The following is a 15,244-nucleotide window of genomic DNA, read 5'->3' on the forward strand; positions in this document are numbered from 1 at the left end:
GCTCTACGTCGTTGTGTCCCGCACCCTCCACCCAGAGCGGCTCCACGGGCCGCTGGCAGCGCTCGTACAGGGCCAGCCCATGGGAAAAATCAATCACCTCGTCCTCCGTCCCGTGGATCACCAGCACCGGAGAGGTGACTTTAGAGATTTTATCAATGCTAAAAAAAAAAAAAAAAAAACCATGAGCAGAGTGTTCTGCAATACAGTGTCTTTTAAATCATCATAACGTGCTTTGTGAAGTAATTTGTACACAAAGGGCAATTGTAACAACCTGATTTTGAGGTATGAAAGTGCTCCTTTGGATGTCCAGTATTTTCTACTGCCATCTAAAGAACACTATTTTCCTTTAAAAATGTAATAAAAATGACCCCATTGCACATTCTTTGTCTTCCTAAAACAAAACCCTTTCTAAAAAAAAAGAAAAGAAATTGTTTAACCTACATAAGTATCTAGCTGAAATTTGTTCCTAAATTAGGCTATGTTCACACTGATTATTTGTGTATCCGATTTGAATCTGATCTAAATTATTGACTGTCCACACTGTGTATCGCAAGGCGCTCTTTTGTTTTCCAGCATGCCGTATCTGCATTGGTTTCTTTGGCAATGACTTTGCATTGGTAAGTATCCGCCAAAAACACGGAGGGGTTTGCAACACAGATGTTTTCTTATTTACAACATGGCAATGTAAAAGCTGCGCTGGACTACTACGTCTTCTAAGGCAGCAGCAGAAACTTTTTACGTGGCGTGAGAAAGTGACATAAACCACGGAAAATCCGATCAGAGCGGTCAGACTGAAACAGATTTCCAAAAATGCGAACCACACATGATTGTAGCTCAGAACAAATTTGTAAAAATCTCATTTCATGTGGATTCCAATTCGGACTGACAGTCCGAACAATAATATGATATTATTAACAGTAAATATATTAAAGATTAAGAATATTTTAAAAGTATTTGATTTATGTGATGGCAAAGCTGAATTTTTAACAGCCATTCCTCCAGTCTTCAGTGTCACATGATCCTTCAAAAAAAAAAAAAAATTCATTCTAATATGCTGATTTGGTGCTCAAAAAACATGTATTATCATCAAAGTTGAAACCTGTTATGCTGCTTAATATTTTTGTGGAAATCATGAGTATTTTTTATCAATCTAATGTGCCCTTGCTGAATAAAAGTATTAATTTCTTTAAAAGAAAACACTTACTGAGCCGAAACCTTTGAATTGTAGTAAACGTTAAAAAAATATTTAATTGTATTAATACATTTTTACATAAAAATTTAAATATATTTTTAAATCAAGTATGAAAATATAAATTTCAACTGAAATCAGACTGTTTATCCATTATAACTGTTGTTTTAAAATGCAAGTGCACAAACACTGAACTACTTGTTGGAAGACATTTGTCACTAGAGGGCACACAATAACAGTAATGGCTAAAGTGCAGAAAACGGATGAACCAACCAGGTGCCTCGTCCGCAACATGGCTGCTGAAAGAAAGGTGTGAACAGTGCATGAACAGTATGTGTCTAATAGGTGTGAGATACAGGACAAATGAGGAGGGGAATGTGGTGGAAGAATTATGAAAAGATGGAGAGTCTCTGGTAAAATAGAGATACTCACTTGGGGAATGCATCGAAGCAGTACGTCTTCTTTGTGTCAGGAAAAGCCACCCGCATGCCTGAGGTCAGAGGGGAGTGAAGGACGACGGCAGCGCTCTCGTACCGAGAGGCCAGATCCACCGAAGGGACTGTACCGATGCTCTGGCCGTAAATGATCACATGCTCCGGCCTGATCCCGTACCTAGAACACGACATTCAAATGATGAGTTCAAATACAGACGCACATACACACCTACACTGATGACGCTGAGATCAGAACACAATTATCATGAATCAAGAGTACAGGTTGTTTAACCCACTTTTAGAACCAGACAAACTGGGAAGCAGCCTTGGTGTTTTGCAGTTAGATTGAATGACCGAATCTTTCGAAAGACTGTTCATAATCATTACGTAACCTCAAATGACATGCCCAACTTAAGTGTTATTACTTTCACAAAAAGGCATAGGCGTGAGCCAAGATTTAAGAGCAGATACTAGAACAATTTAATCATTTAAGTCATTAAATCAAACCATTCCTGCAAGTCAAGCTGCTTGCAGTCAACAGTCTCTATTCCACTGCATTTCATCAAGTGATTGCTTAAAGAGAATAAGAAGATTTTTTGGTAACACTTTACAATAAGGTCCTATTAACTAATGTCATTATTAATTAATAACATTAACAATGAACAATACATTTGTTCAATACAATACAATACAACTGTTCATTGTTAGTTCATGTAATGTCCATTAAATAATATTATTAACAGATACAACTTTTGATTTTAATAATGTTAGTTTATGTGAAATAATGTAGTTCACTAATGTTAACAAATAAAGCCTTACGGTAAATACCGTTTTGTTTTGTATGCACTGATATTATAATTCTGGTCTAATAACCGATTATTTAAGAAAAACACTAACTTAATGATGTATTCAGTAATATTCTCCACCCACGGTTCCGTACGCACTTGTACACACTTTTTTTTTTAACATTTTTAAAACATTTTTTTTAAATAACTCATAAAACAGACAGTTCCGCTAATGTATTTTCTGACAATGGATAAACATTCTGGCTTCCCAATATATTCCAACAGGGATGATCAAAAAAAACATCACTCTTTGTAAACTTTTTTCAGTGAGAGTGCCGTATGCTCGAACATGACCATATTCATGCAATTTAATACAATATGCATTCAAGAGTATGCTGAGCAACAACTAAGGAGAGAAAAAGTGAGCTTGATGACAGTAGCTTGATTAATTAATTACTGTCTACAGTAAAAAGCCATGAGAACAGATGATTTCAAGGAATCCAGTGAGTCAAGAATCCAAGAATCTCAGTTTCAATTCTCTTGTACAGTGAAACTTGTACAGGACCATTTGTATTTAAATCAGCAAATGACAATGTCACCATCAAAACACTTCTACTATGGAGAGGATGGTGTAAAGGCTGGTTATCCTAGGCGGTGTGTCCACATTCCATGCCATATTATAAAGCGCATGATCACTTAGTCAGCTGACTGCAGTGCCACAGAGAGGTCTGGGTGAAGAGATCATGGACCTGAGATGTAAACCGAAATTACTCCAAAAGTAGGTCATATGATAAGCCTAAAGTAACACATATCAATCGACTTATGCTGTACATTGTACTCTGTCCAGTGTGCAATTACACAGTGAATGTTGCATTCAGTTCTCTAGTAATGCTTGACTGCTGTCTTGCTGGCAAACAGAAGGTGATGGAACTGGTTTGAAGTTGAAACTGAAAATTGTCGTTGTATGACCAAAATAAATATAAATATTTGCGTCTGATTCACAAGTGGACCTCACATGTATACACATCATGAATTACAATTCATCCATTCAATTACCTACACAATCATGCCATCTTAAAAAAAAAAAAAAAAAAAAACTCAATCTTGTTCAGATTATACAATGGGCCGTTAAGACCAATACAATCATCAAGTTTGTCCTCAGGGCCAAAAATCACATGATTCTACATTACTCTGTGTGATCATGTGAGAGGAGGTGGAATGTGTTTTGGAGAGAGGCAGAACAGATGGTCAAGGATGAGAAAAAGGAGAATGGACTCTACAAAGTCATTCTCAAAAAGAGCATTCTTTAAGGAACAGTTCTTTCAAACATAAAAATGATTTCATTATTCACCCTCATGTTGTTTAAAGCCCATATGCTGTTATTATTTTCCACTGAACAAGCAAGAATTTAAGAATTCTTATGCAGCTTTTGCCATCCAACAGTTCATAGTTATCCAGTCTGTCAGGTTTAAAGTAAAATGTGTATTTTATTTGACTTGTATTAGGGCTGCACGATTAATCGCATTTTAATCGTGGTAACGATTAATTAAAAATAATCGTTGCAATATTTACCCCACTGATTAATTGACATTTCCATTATCTTACATTGGTAACAAGCCTCCACTAACTTTCCTGCTTGGGGTTGCCAGATGTCAAGAGAATAAATCCCCCAATTAGAGCATTTCTCTTAAAAGGACACATTTTCTGCCCAGTGTTTCACTTAATCTGGCAACCATGCACACGCACTCTCTCTGGCAGCAGACAAGCACTGATGAACTGACAAGTGACAAACATATACATTAGAGTTTAGCGATGTTCATTGTGAAATTCTGTTTGAAATGTCATACAGCCAGTCTGTGTTCCTTCATGTGCGATTTGCTGCTAATAAATATACTAAATCTGTGACAACATGTAATAAATCCAAACACGATTATTGAGCATATTGTTTGCGATCATGGTTGACGAATAAATGTGGTCCGTGCAACCTCTGTTCTACAATACAAAGTAAAACATTTTCATGGTTTAGCTTTTGATAGAAGCTTCTTAAGGTTTCACCTTTTTTTCCCATCATGTAAAGCAGTTGAAAACTACATTGCCATCATCTGTTTGCAGTGTTTAATCATTTCAAAGATGAAAAAGTCAAATGAAAAAAAGACTTGTATCGTTCTTTGCTGTCTGATGAATTTGCATTTGTGGAGCGATCTCTCATTTGCAACTGAACTGCCTCTCATAAAATAAATATACCTAATATAAAGACAAATTACAAAGCACTCACTAGGGGTGTGACGGTTAGTATATAACCGTGAGACCGACGGTTATAGTTGAACACCATCATTAGATCTCTATAACCGGCAAAACCGTGTTATTAAAATATTTTTTACAAACATTTTTTATTATAGAGAATGTTTAAACACTAATTAAAAACAATTGTTAACAGTCTGTGTCATTAATGGTCTACGTCGTTTCCAACTGTATTTGATTCTTTGCCAAGTACCAACGCAAGTTTTGTTTTGTAAATCGTCAGACATGATTTTTACCACTTCATTAAGTTTTTCTTTGTAGAAATTTCGAATTTCGTTTTGTATAAATTATAAAATCAACCATGTAGCCTATTTAATAAATAAAAAGCAAATATAGCAGACAATATAATAATCGTGACATTGAGATGCCAGCACGCTGCGTTCACTTGCATTGCATTGTTAAAAGCCTTTCTTTAAAGTGAATTTCGTTTTGTACAAATTGTATCTTAATTTTAATAAATGTTTCACCAACCAATTGCATGTATTTAATAAATAAAAAGCAAATGACAATATAATAACCATGACATGGAGGCGCCGGTGCGCCGTGTTCACTTGCATTGCATTGTGAACTAGAGCGCATCTCATCGTAAATGAATGAAACTCAGCGTAGGCCTATGCCTCATACATTAGCATTAAATATCTTTGCTGCATCCTTTCTAGAACAGACAAGGGCTTTTCACTGCATCGTCCATAGACCGCAAAACAATCAGTGGATGGCGGGCAGGTGCGGCTTTGAAATTTGGTCAAAAAACGTTGGTGCGGATGATGAGTTTTGCGATGTGGTTGCGGATGAAATAATACCCCATCCACGTATCTCCACGTATCTCCATCGATAACAACATTGAACACTACACAAATATTAATTTTATTTTTTTTAATTTAGGCGATCAAATAGCTAATCAGTGTCTGCTCGTTTATTCAAACTAAGTTGTCCTATAACAGACGAACGTCACAACGACCTAATGATTTAGAGTACTCATAAACAGTAAATGAAGTACATCCATTTCATTTCAAGCTGCTCAATATACTGGCTATAAAGATAAGAAAATTAAATCAGCACTATTTGTTGCCTTGACAACAAATCATAAATTGTTCAGATAAACAATAACATTTACCAGACTACCTTTCTTAATTTAATATAGCAGCTGGCTGACAGCAAGTCTACACTGATAAACTTATAGATACAAAAACCTGCTGTGTGACACCATCAGGAAGTTATTTTTTACTTCCTGGGTAGACAATGTTGCCATGACTGCAATCGGGCCTGTCCCTCCAGGACTCCCTGGGAATCAGTTGCTAGGCAACCAATCAATATTTGACTTGGAGAACTGGCTGCTGGCACCTCCCTCCCTCACCTCTCAGAGGGAGCTGCGCTCCATTAAAGACGGATACTAAATTCGCACAGGCTTCTCGAGTGAGCCCCTCTCAGCCCTCAGCCCAAAAACACTCAAGCACAACGGTCATTATATCACTTCAGGAGGAAGGAGGGCACAGAGGTCTCATTCAATACAAATGCTACTGCTGGTTGCCGTGGCGTTTCCTTTATGACATCACAGTCATCGTCTTCTGAGGGGGGAAATTCTCTCGCAGACAAAAGCCATTTCCTTTGCTTCTTCCTTTCACCGGAACGTTCTCAGACTCTTGGACTTGGAAGACAATACACATCACCGTTTTACTGTTTTGAAGACGAAACCAGATGGTTCTGTTTGGTAGAAGTTTACATACACCAAGACAAGTCTGGTTGCAAATACCTATATGAAACACACATGTTTCTGTGGCTAGCTGTGGCTAGCTGTGATAACAGATGGTCTTATCCGGACCAACCCCTTAGATATGAACCCGGCCCAAGTCGAGTAATTCAGGCTGCGGCAAAATATTGCACTGGAGTTCCCAGTGCCATCCGCTCTTCTTGTAAATGCTTAGTGTCTATGTACGTGCGTCAACACCACCTGATGTGTCAACACTGACTCACCTGGCTGAACAGACAGAAAGGTGTGGCTGTCCTACACTAACATTACACAATATAAACAATCTCATAATGATTCTCTGCTGTGGTTAAGCAAGGCAATGCTGCCTGTAGCAGTGGCTGGGAATGAACTTGAGCTCTCGCAAAAACATGAACATTATATACTTCAAGCTTGATTGGGAAATCTTTGGGAATTGGGATATGTATCGGTATTGGATATTTAATTGTTTACACCTATTTTAAGAGATAGATCATCATCTAGCACCATATTAAAATAGTAATAGGTTACGGCAAAAGTTTAACTCTTAAGAGCATTATGCACTATGCTTTCCTGCATGAAATAAAAATTCACTAGCAAAATTAATTCATCCATGTATCCCATTAATTTTTTTTGGAAACATAAATTCTAATGAAAATGACAGACAGAAAATGACAGACTTCTCTCTATGCCGGACTTCTCCAATCATTACATTTATTTAAATCCCGCCCCAAACGACTGCAAACTCACATTCATTTTTGAGTTCAAAACGCACATTTCAAAATCCAGTCAACAAATGATGATGGATAGAACCAATTTCTTGTCTGATAATTTATTGTGGCTTTAAAAACCACATGTTGGAGTGAGTTACTATGCACAAGTAACATGTTTAACATGTTGTGTATAGTATACCTTTACGATATCATCCATAACACAAAATAAAATTATTAGTTTTTCCATCAGCCAGAATTTCAATATTGTTATACACACCTAAAAATGATTTACTAGTTCAAGGAGGTTAAATAATAATAGACAATTTTCAATATTTTTGTATAAAGTCGACTGAATAATCTGACCTTTGTGACAACTGATTTCCAATACTATACAGTTTCTTTGCAGTGTTTAGTTTCATGGATTTCATCTCACATGATAAAAGTCAAATCAACATTTAATGTCCATTTATTCATAAGTAATAAGAAGAATCATGTACAGAAATTCAGTATGTCTGACATAAACCCAGACAGAGTGATCAATGAACTCAGTAAACAGACATTCAAAACTGTGATCTTGCTACCTGATGTAAAAGCTGCTTTTTTGTGATTAGAAATCATATTTTGTTGGCCACTCAACAAAGGGACGAGCAAAAAAAGCTTTGTTGCACGCCTCGCAGAGTCAATCAGCATGGTCTGATAAGCACTCTAGTCTATTGAGATCAGATGGAGAATTTCCAAGGCAAATATTTTCAACAGACATCTAAAGGCAGGTGCACTTTATGCTAGCTGTTTGGAAGATTATATTTTTGAGGGATGTTTAAACCATCAAAAACTGAAAAGCAGATGAAAACCCAAAGCCCTCACACAAACACAGAAATATGTGCCTTTAAAAACACTATACTGCAGTGAAACATTTAAAGCCCAAAGACTCCTTCCACAAATGTTCTTTAAAAAAAAAAAAAAAAGGCCCTCACACCACAGCCTTTTTTCCAAATAAAAGGTTTGGAGATCTGTAAAAACACAATTTGTAATCTGGATTCTCACGATCCTCTATTTGAGCACAATTTAATAATAAAAAACAGGCAATGCTGGCCATCTTTGACAAAATGAGATTAAAATGCCAATTATCCTCCAGAAATGGCGGGGAAAGAACTGCATACAATGGTGACCTACCAAGCTAAAAAATGTGTTTCTATGAATAAAGAAAAAAAATTCCCAGCAGGGGCCACAGTTTTATAGCAATAAGAGAAGATTTGGATGGGCCAGCCTACTTACTCCTACTCCTCTCTCAAAACACATAAAACACCTTACCCAAATATATACATAAACACACAATAAAGTTATATTCTTCAGAGTGGCAGGCAGTCAGACTAGTTTATCTGCACTGTAATCTGAATCGTGTCCTTGTGTGGGATGGCCTGATGCATCTTCTGTGGCTGATATGGCAATGCGTGGGAACATTGAAAGTGACCAGAAGAACAGCGTGGGACTGCTTCATGAGGTACGACCTAACCCTCAGGGATATGACTTGTCAAACAGCGTGGACTGTGTTAGAGAGCATCAGCTGTACTTTCTGACACCACATGCATGCATGCATGCATGCACACATACACAGACACAGAACACGGCTGTTATACACACACACACACACACACACACACACACCCAAACCCAAAACATTATTGTGGTCACGAACACAAAGCCATTTTGCATGTTATTCTCCCTCTTGCAAGAACGACGAAAATGCAAAATCTTGCTACATCGAAGTACAAGCAATTAACAGAACTAAGTTCTCATGACCAGTAACCCCAGATGACACACATGTACGGAAAGACAAATAAGAATTTAGGGCACATGATACAGTGAACGGCCTTGAGATAGTTTCTCTATGTCCACAGTGTCTCAAATAGCTGCCACTGGGAGAAAAAAACAAAACACTTCAGCCATCTGAGGTCTGAGTTAGTGTAATTCAGCTATCTATGAGGAAATTAAACTTTCCTTTGCTGCACTCTTCAAAAATCTAAATACAACCGCAGTTTGAAACAAAACATGACTCTTGACATTATAAGTCCATTGCCAAGGACACAGGACACGCAGATGGGGGATGGGATTCAAGGGGTAAAGGCAATATTAAATATCCCCCCCCACCCCCCAAGCCCTAGGAACTCACATGGACAAAGACCAAAAGCAGAGTAAACCGGCTAGATATTCAAACATTTGTGTAATTATTTTATAGACCCATAGGAATATGAATGGGTAGTATTTGGGATATTCAAATCGACATATTTTTTAAATCGACCAGTTGGGGGGTTGCTGTGTATAAATAGAATGGTGTCAGGTTCACTTGACACGTTTTAAACGCTGTTCACACAAAGCATTCTTGCGTTTAAAAAGGCGCAGGACGGAAAAAGGACAAGAACAAAGGACAAAAGCTCCTTGAGAAGTATTTTTAAAGTCAATGGGACAGAATGCAGGGGTCTCAACTCAAGACATGTTTTTAAAAGCTAGACTATATTTAACTTGCCTGCCATTTGCAAAAGCAAAACACTAAAAACAAGAAACGTGGCACAAGTGCTTTAAATGGGGGGGGGGGGGGGGGGGACTTTACCGTACTCATTTACTGCAGTAAATGAGAATTTGAATGATCACTTGATAAAATTGACCGTAAACGACTTTCATAATGTTACAAACGATTACTGTTTTAAATAAAGTTCTGTTCTTAAGAATGTTCTATTCATCAAAGAATCCTGAAAAAGACTAATGGTTTCCACAAAAAAAAAAACTGTTTTCAACATTCATACATAGTAATAAGAAATGTTTCTTTAGCAGCAAATAAGTTCTCTGAAAAATCATGAGACACTGAAATCTAAAGTATTGGCTGCTGAGAATTCAGCTTTGCCATCACAAGAATTAATTATTGCAGTGCATTACAACTATATGACAGGAAGAGCTAAAGAAACCAACAACATGTTTATTAGATCCCATACTCACAAAACAACTGAAAGAGTTGTTACCTGTAGCAGAAAAGCCCCTTCTCAACATTACCTACTCGTCTCTAACTCTGGGTCATGTCCCAAGACCCTTCAAGCTGGCTGTTATTAAGCCTCTCATTAAGAAACCGCAACTAGATCCAAATTTCAAATCTTCCATTTAGCCTATGTCTGAAAAAACTAGAAAAAGTTCAAGTGTTCAAGTTCCGCTCAAGTGTGATCCTTTTTGCAAAACAATTATATTTATGAAAAAAAAATTGTATTTCATTTTGTTTATTTAAACGGGAAATTATCCAAGTTAACGCCAGTAAATGATGGAGTGCCCCAAGGGTCTGTTTTAGGCTCTCTGCTATTTTCAATATACATGCTTCCCCTTAGTAATATTATTAGTAAACATGGAATTAGTTTCCACTGTTATGCTGATGAAACTCAGTTATTTCATCATGTCCAGATGAAATCTCTAAATTATCCAAATTGACAGATAAATCTTACCAGTATTTGTTTTCTATTAAATTTGAATAAGAAATGAGGTATTACTTATTGGACCAAAAACATGTACACAGAATCTCTTAGAGTACAATGTGCATTTGTTACTTCATCCTCTACAGTTAAAAACCTTGGTGTTATATTACACAGCAACTCATCTTTCGAAAATTATATTTCATATGTTACAAAAACAGCCTTCTTCAACCTCAAAAACATCGCTAAGCTATGGAAAATATTATCCGTTTCCGATGCTGAAAAGCTAGTTCATGCATTAATGACCTCTAGACTAGATTACTATAGTGCTTTACTAGGTGGTCCTGCGTCCTCAATAATCAAGCTACAGTTATTCCAAAATGCAGCTGCTAGAGTTCTAACCAGGTCAAGAAAATATTATCATATAACCCCAATTTTATCATCTCTTTGCTACACTGGTTACCTATTAAGTTCCGTATCGATTACAATGTATTGCTACTGATCTATAATGCCCTAAATGGTATAGCTCCTGTGTGTTTAACTGATCTTCTGTCACACTACAACCCATCATGCTCTTTAGGGTTTCAAAACTCTGGACTTTTGGTAGTACTTTGGATATTTAAGTCCACTAAAAGAGGGAGAGCATTTTCATATTTGACTTTTTAACTCTAGAATCCTGATAATGTTCAGGGCTCAGACACACTCTCCCAGTTTAAACCTAGATTAAAGACATCTCTTTAGCCAAGCATCTCATAACGTTACACTCCAGTTATATCAGATCAAATGCGCATGACTATCTATTGCTTGAAATGTTATGAACAGCAGCTATGCTAATTATTTTCAATTTGCTTTCTGGGTATCTAGAGATTACGCAAGCTCCAGTTTGGATCCAGCCTCTTATGAAGAATAATACAATATGTATTGTGAAAATCTCTATACAAATAAATGTGAATTATATTTTTGAAGTAGGCTATATTACAATAGAAATGTTTTTAAACTGCAATATTTACAAACATAAAAAAACTCTTACTGCCACTACTGAATAGAGTCATTCTATTTAGGAAGTGTAGTAAGAGGCCACTTCAGATGGGGAAATGTGATGTAAGAGACAAAAAACAAAAAGCAAACCTGATAAACACAACTGATGATGACAACAGAAGAAACAGTCTGTTTGTGAAAAGCCTCAAACAACTATCCGAATGAAGTGGCTTTCAGGTGTACTCTCTCACCTTGTTCTTAGTGCATGCCAGGCAGCGTCCACATCAGCATACAAATTCTTCTCTGAAGGCTTTCCTGAGCTTGCCCCATAACCAGAGTAGTCATAGGAGAACACGTTGCAGTTGATGCGGGAGCCCAAGCCGATGTAGAAGCTACTCATCTGACCCAAGTCTACAGCATTACCATGGGAAAACAACAAGGTGTAGCGAGCGTTGGGAGAACATCGCACAAACATACAGGCGATTCGGTTCCCCCTAGATGTCCGGGTCATGAAACACTCAATGGCGTCCTTCTCCCGGGCAGAGTACTGCCAATCCGCACGCTCAGAAAGGTGGAGGGTCCAGCGGCTACCGCTCTCGTCACATATGAGGGTGTAAGTGGGCTCCGGAGGAAGGAAGGCCAGCTTGGAGGCTATTCTGCTCGGGCATGGTGGACAGCAGAAAAGGCAACACAGCTCACTCAATGACAGGTGATTCATCCTTCACTTGAGAAGAACAACACAGCAGATTGGAAAATGAGTGGGGTGGAAACACAAAAAATAGAAATGTTTGTCTTAAAATGATCCTTCACTCAAATGAAAATTCTCAACCCCATGTCGTTTCAAACCTGTATGGCTTTCTTCTGAGGGACACAAAATAAGATATTTTGAACAATATCTTCTAAATCTTTTTTTATTTTTATAAAATTAAAGTAAAAGGGTGCCCAATGTTGTTTTGAACTCCACTGATGTTGTGGACACTCACATTTAACAAACAGTTAAAGAATAATAATAATAAAAAAAAAATATATATATATATATATATATATATCTTATTTTGTGTTCCACAGAATAATGAGTGTCATACAGCTTTAAAACAACAAAATTCTAAATTATGACTTATACATTTTTGGGTGAACTACACTTTTAAAGGTGAAGCATCAAGATTGAATCTGCATAGTAAGATGAGACGTTGGCATTTTACAAACAATGTATTTACCCAATGAAGACATAGGCTAATAGTTTACTTAAGATGAGTAAATATATGCAGACCTCTTATAGCTCAACTGACAAATTCCTTGTGTGTGTGTAAACATACTTGGCAATAAAGCTCATTTTGATTCTGATTCTGATTCTGAACTGACAGAAATGTTGTGATCAGTACAATGGGTGAGTATGTCCTTAAATTGTTTATTCCATGTAGCTTAAAGGAGAACTCCGGTCAATTTTAACATTGAGCTCATTTTTTTGTACATTTGGAGTGCTGTCAATACAGAGAACAACGACAAAAATCGGTGTTGCCTACACCGAGTTATTCTATTTTTAAAATTTGCACCCTGTTGACTTCAATAGGGCAAGTAGTAAGCCTGCTTTTTAGCCTCTTAACATCCTTTAAGTGTCATTACAAGTGCACAGAAAATGTGAGTGATTCCTTCCGAGTGAACACGGGTGGATCTGACTGCAGTAGATGTGAAAGATATTAATAAAAACGAAGTTAATTCAGCCAGCGCTCATACCTTTGTTTACATCCTGTTTTCGGTGGAACGCCATAGTAATCGATTGTCGAGTTCACGCGCATAGGTTTAGTTACCAATGATCACGCGCGTGAACTCGACAATCGATTACTATGGCGTTCCACCGAAAACAGGATGTAAACAAAGGTATGAGCGCTGGCTGAATTAACTTCGTTTTTATTAATATCTTTCACATCTACTGCAGTCAGATCCACCCGTGTTCACTCGGAAGGAATCACTCACATTTTCTGTGCACTTGTAATGACACTTAAAGGATGTTAAGAGGCTAAAAAGCAGGCTTACTACTTGCCCTATTGAAGTCAACAGGGTGCAAATTTTAAAAATAGAATAACTCGGTGTAGGCAACACCGATTTTTGTCGTTGTTCTCTGTATTGACAGCACTCCAAATGTACAAAAAAATGAGCTCAATGTTAAAATTGACCGGAGTTCTCCTTTAAAGTAAATCAATATTAAAAGTCCACACTATTAGGATACAAAAAAAAATACAAACTTAACAGTATCTGGGATGAAACTAAACAGATTTCATTAACAAAAAATGTTATTAACAATATTCACCCTATCTTAGTGCTAATTTGATGTCTTTAATAATGACTCTCAGACTTCACCCTGAGGTTAGCTTTGATGTGTGCTATCATTGATCAGATCACTTTTTCTATATGTCATGACAGCTGAAAAACACCCTCATTTTTTGGTTTCTAGGCTAGGCTCCTTTGTTATAGCCAATGTTTTACAAACCTGAGAAACATACCATCAGTAATTCACAACACTGCTTCATAATATTCCAAACATTTGTCTAGAATTTCATTGAAACCACTTAACCACCTTATTATGAACTCCAAGTAGGTGACCACATTAATTTAGTACCAAAAGAACCATTTTTAACAATATTCTAAATTTACTGGCAGACCATAGGATTTGGTAGCAGAGAGGAAAAAACACTGTGAATCAGACCCAGGATCTGACCCATGATAAGCAAATCCCCACCCTCAATTTCATTAAGCAGGAAACCATCTTGTTTGGGGCATTTGGACTAAAATTATCATCACAATATTACATATCACACACGACATCCCAAATAATTAGCTGAGGTTAATCTTTTTAGCATTACTATTAAAGGTCAAATGGGGGGTGGGGGGTACAAGAACCTGTTATTTCACTCACTAGAAGGTTTTTAAAGATTAGCCTATTTCCCCTTAAGTAATAAACAGACACTTGGCCCACATGAATTTATATTCAAATAAGCATTAGAGACTTGTTATTCACACTATATATATATATATATTTACAACTTAAGTATTCGATATAATAATCTACAGAATTATTACAAGATGATATTAAGATCTACATAGATATTACAAGATGATATTTAGAAGGTATCAGTGACAATGACACTGAACTCAATTGAATCAAAAGTGTTTGCTAACTGAAACAAGCTTAGTTAACATATTAATTACATTATTTAATGAGTGTAACAGTTTAACTGAAAAGGCTGAAACAAGCTATTTTGTTAGCTTGGTCAGCTAATTACCTGTGTTAGAAGGTCTTGAGGTTGGTGAGTGCAGAAACGCTTTGATCTGGTGAAGTCGCAGTATTAGATGAGTCAGATAAGAGATTCCCTTTAACAGATCACTCCGTCCCCTTAGCCAGATCAAGAGTCCATCAAAACCTGCCTCTAGTCCGTCCGATCTTGTCAACATGTGGCCACTGTTTAATAGTCAAACGAAATCAAAGGCTGAATGTGTTAATACGGCCGTAACGTTAATACCTAATCTAATCCGTCCGGTACGGGTGATCTCATCTCTCACCAACGCGTGCCCAGTGCCAAACGCTGGCTTTCTTCTGATTTTCTTGCGGAATGCCGGATATCAACGTCAACGTTGAAAGCTCTATTGGCCAATCAGATTAATGGATAGATATGC

At 37.1% G+C, this 15,244-nt stretch overlaps 1 protein-coding gene across 2 annotated transcripts in view; it reads right to left on the reverse strand.

Annotated features, from left to right (window-relative positions):
- The window catches only part of abhd17b (abhydrolase domain containing 17B, depalmitoylase), a 15,971-nt gene extending 786 nt beyond the window's left edge, over positions 1 to 15,185 (reverse strand). The window contains exons 1-4 of one of the 2 annotated variants that reach the window (XM_079872814.1): positions 14,854 to 15,185; positions 11,824 to 12,296; positions 1,622 to 1,801; positions 1 to 158 (exon numbers count right to left, since the gene is read on the reverse strand). The exon at positions 1 to 158 is cut by the window's left edge and continues 786 nt beyond it. In XM_079872814.1, the coding sequence (XP_079728940.1) occupies positions 1 to 158; positions 1,622 to 1,801; positions 11,824 to 12,290 (805 nt within the window). In that variant the 5' untranslated portion in view covers positions 12,291 to 12,296; positions 14,854 to 15,185. The remainder of the gene's footprint in view (positions 159 to 1,621; positions 1,802 to 11,823; positions 12,297 to 14,853) is intronic. The other variant, XM_079872815.1, reaches the window with a different exon arrangement.
- Positions 15,186 to 15,244: the final 59 nt, after the last annotated feature.

This window comes from Squalius cephalus, assembly GCF_949319135.1.
Source record: "Squalius cephalus genome assembly, chromosome: 5".
NCBI lineage: Eukaryota > Metazoa > Chordata > Actinopteri > Cypriniformes > Leuciscidae > Squalius > Squalius cephalus.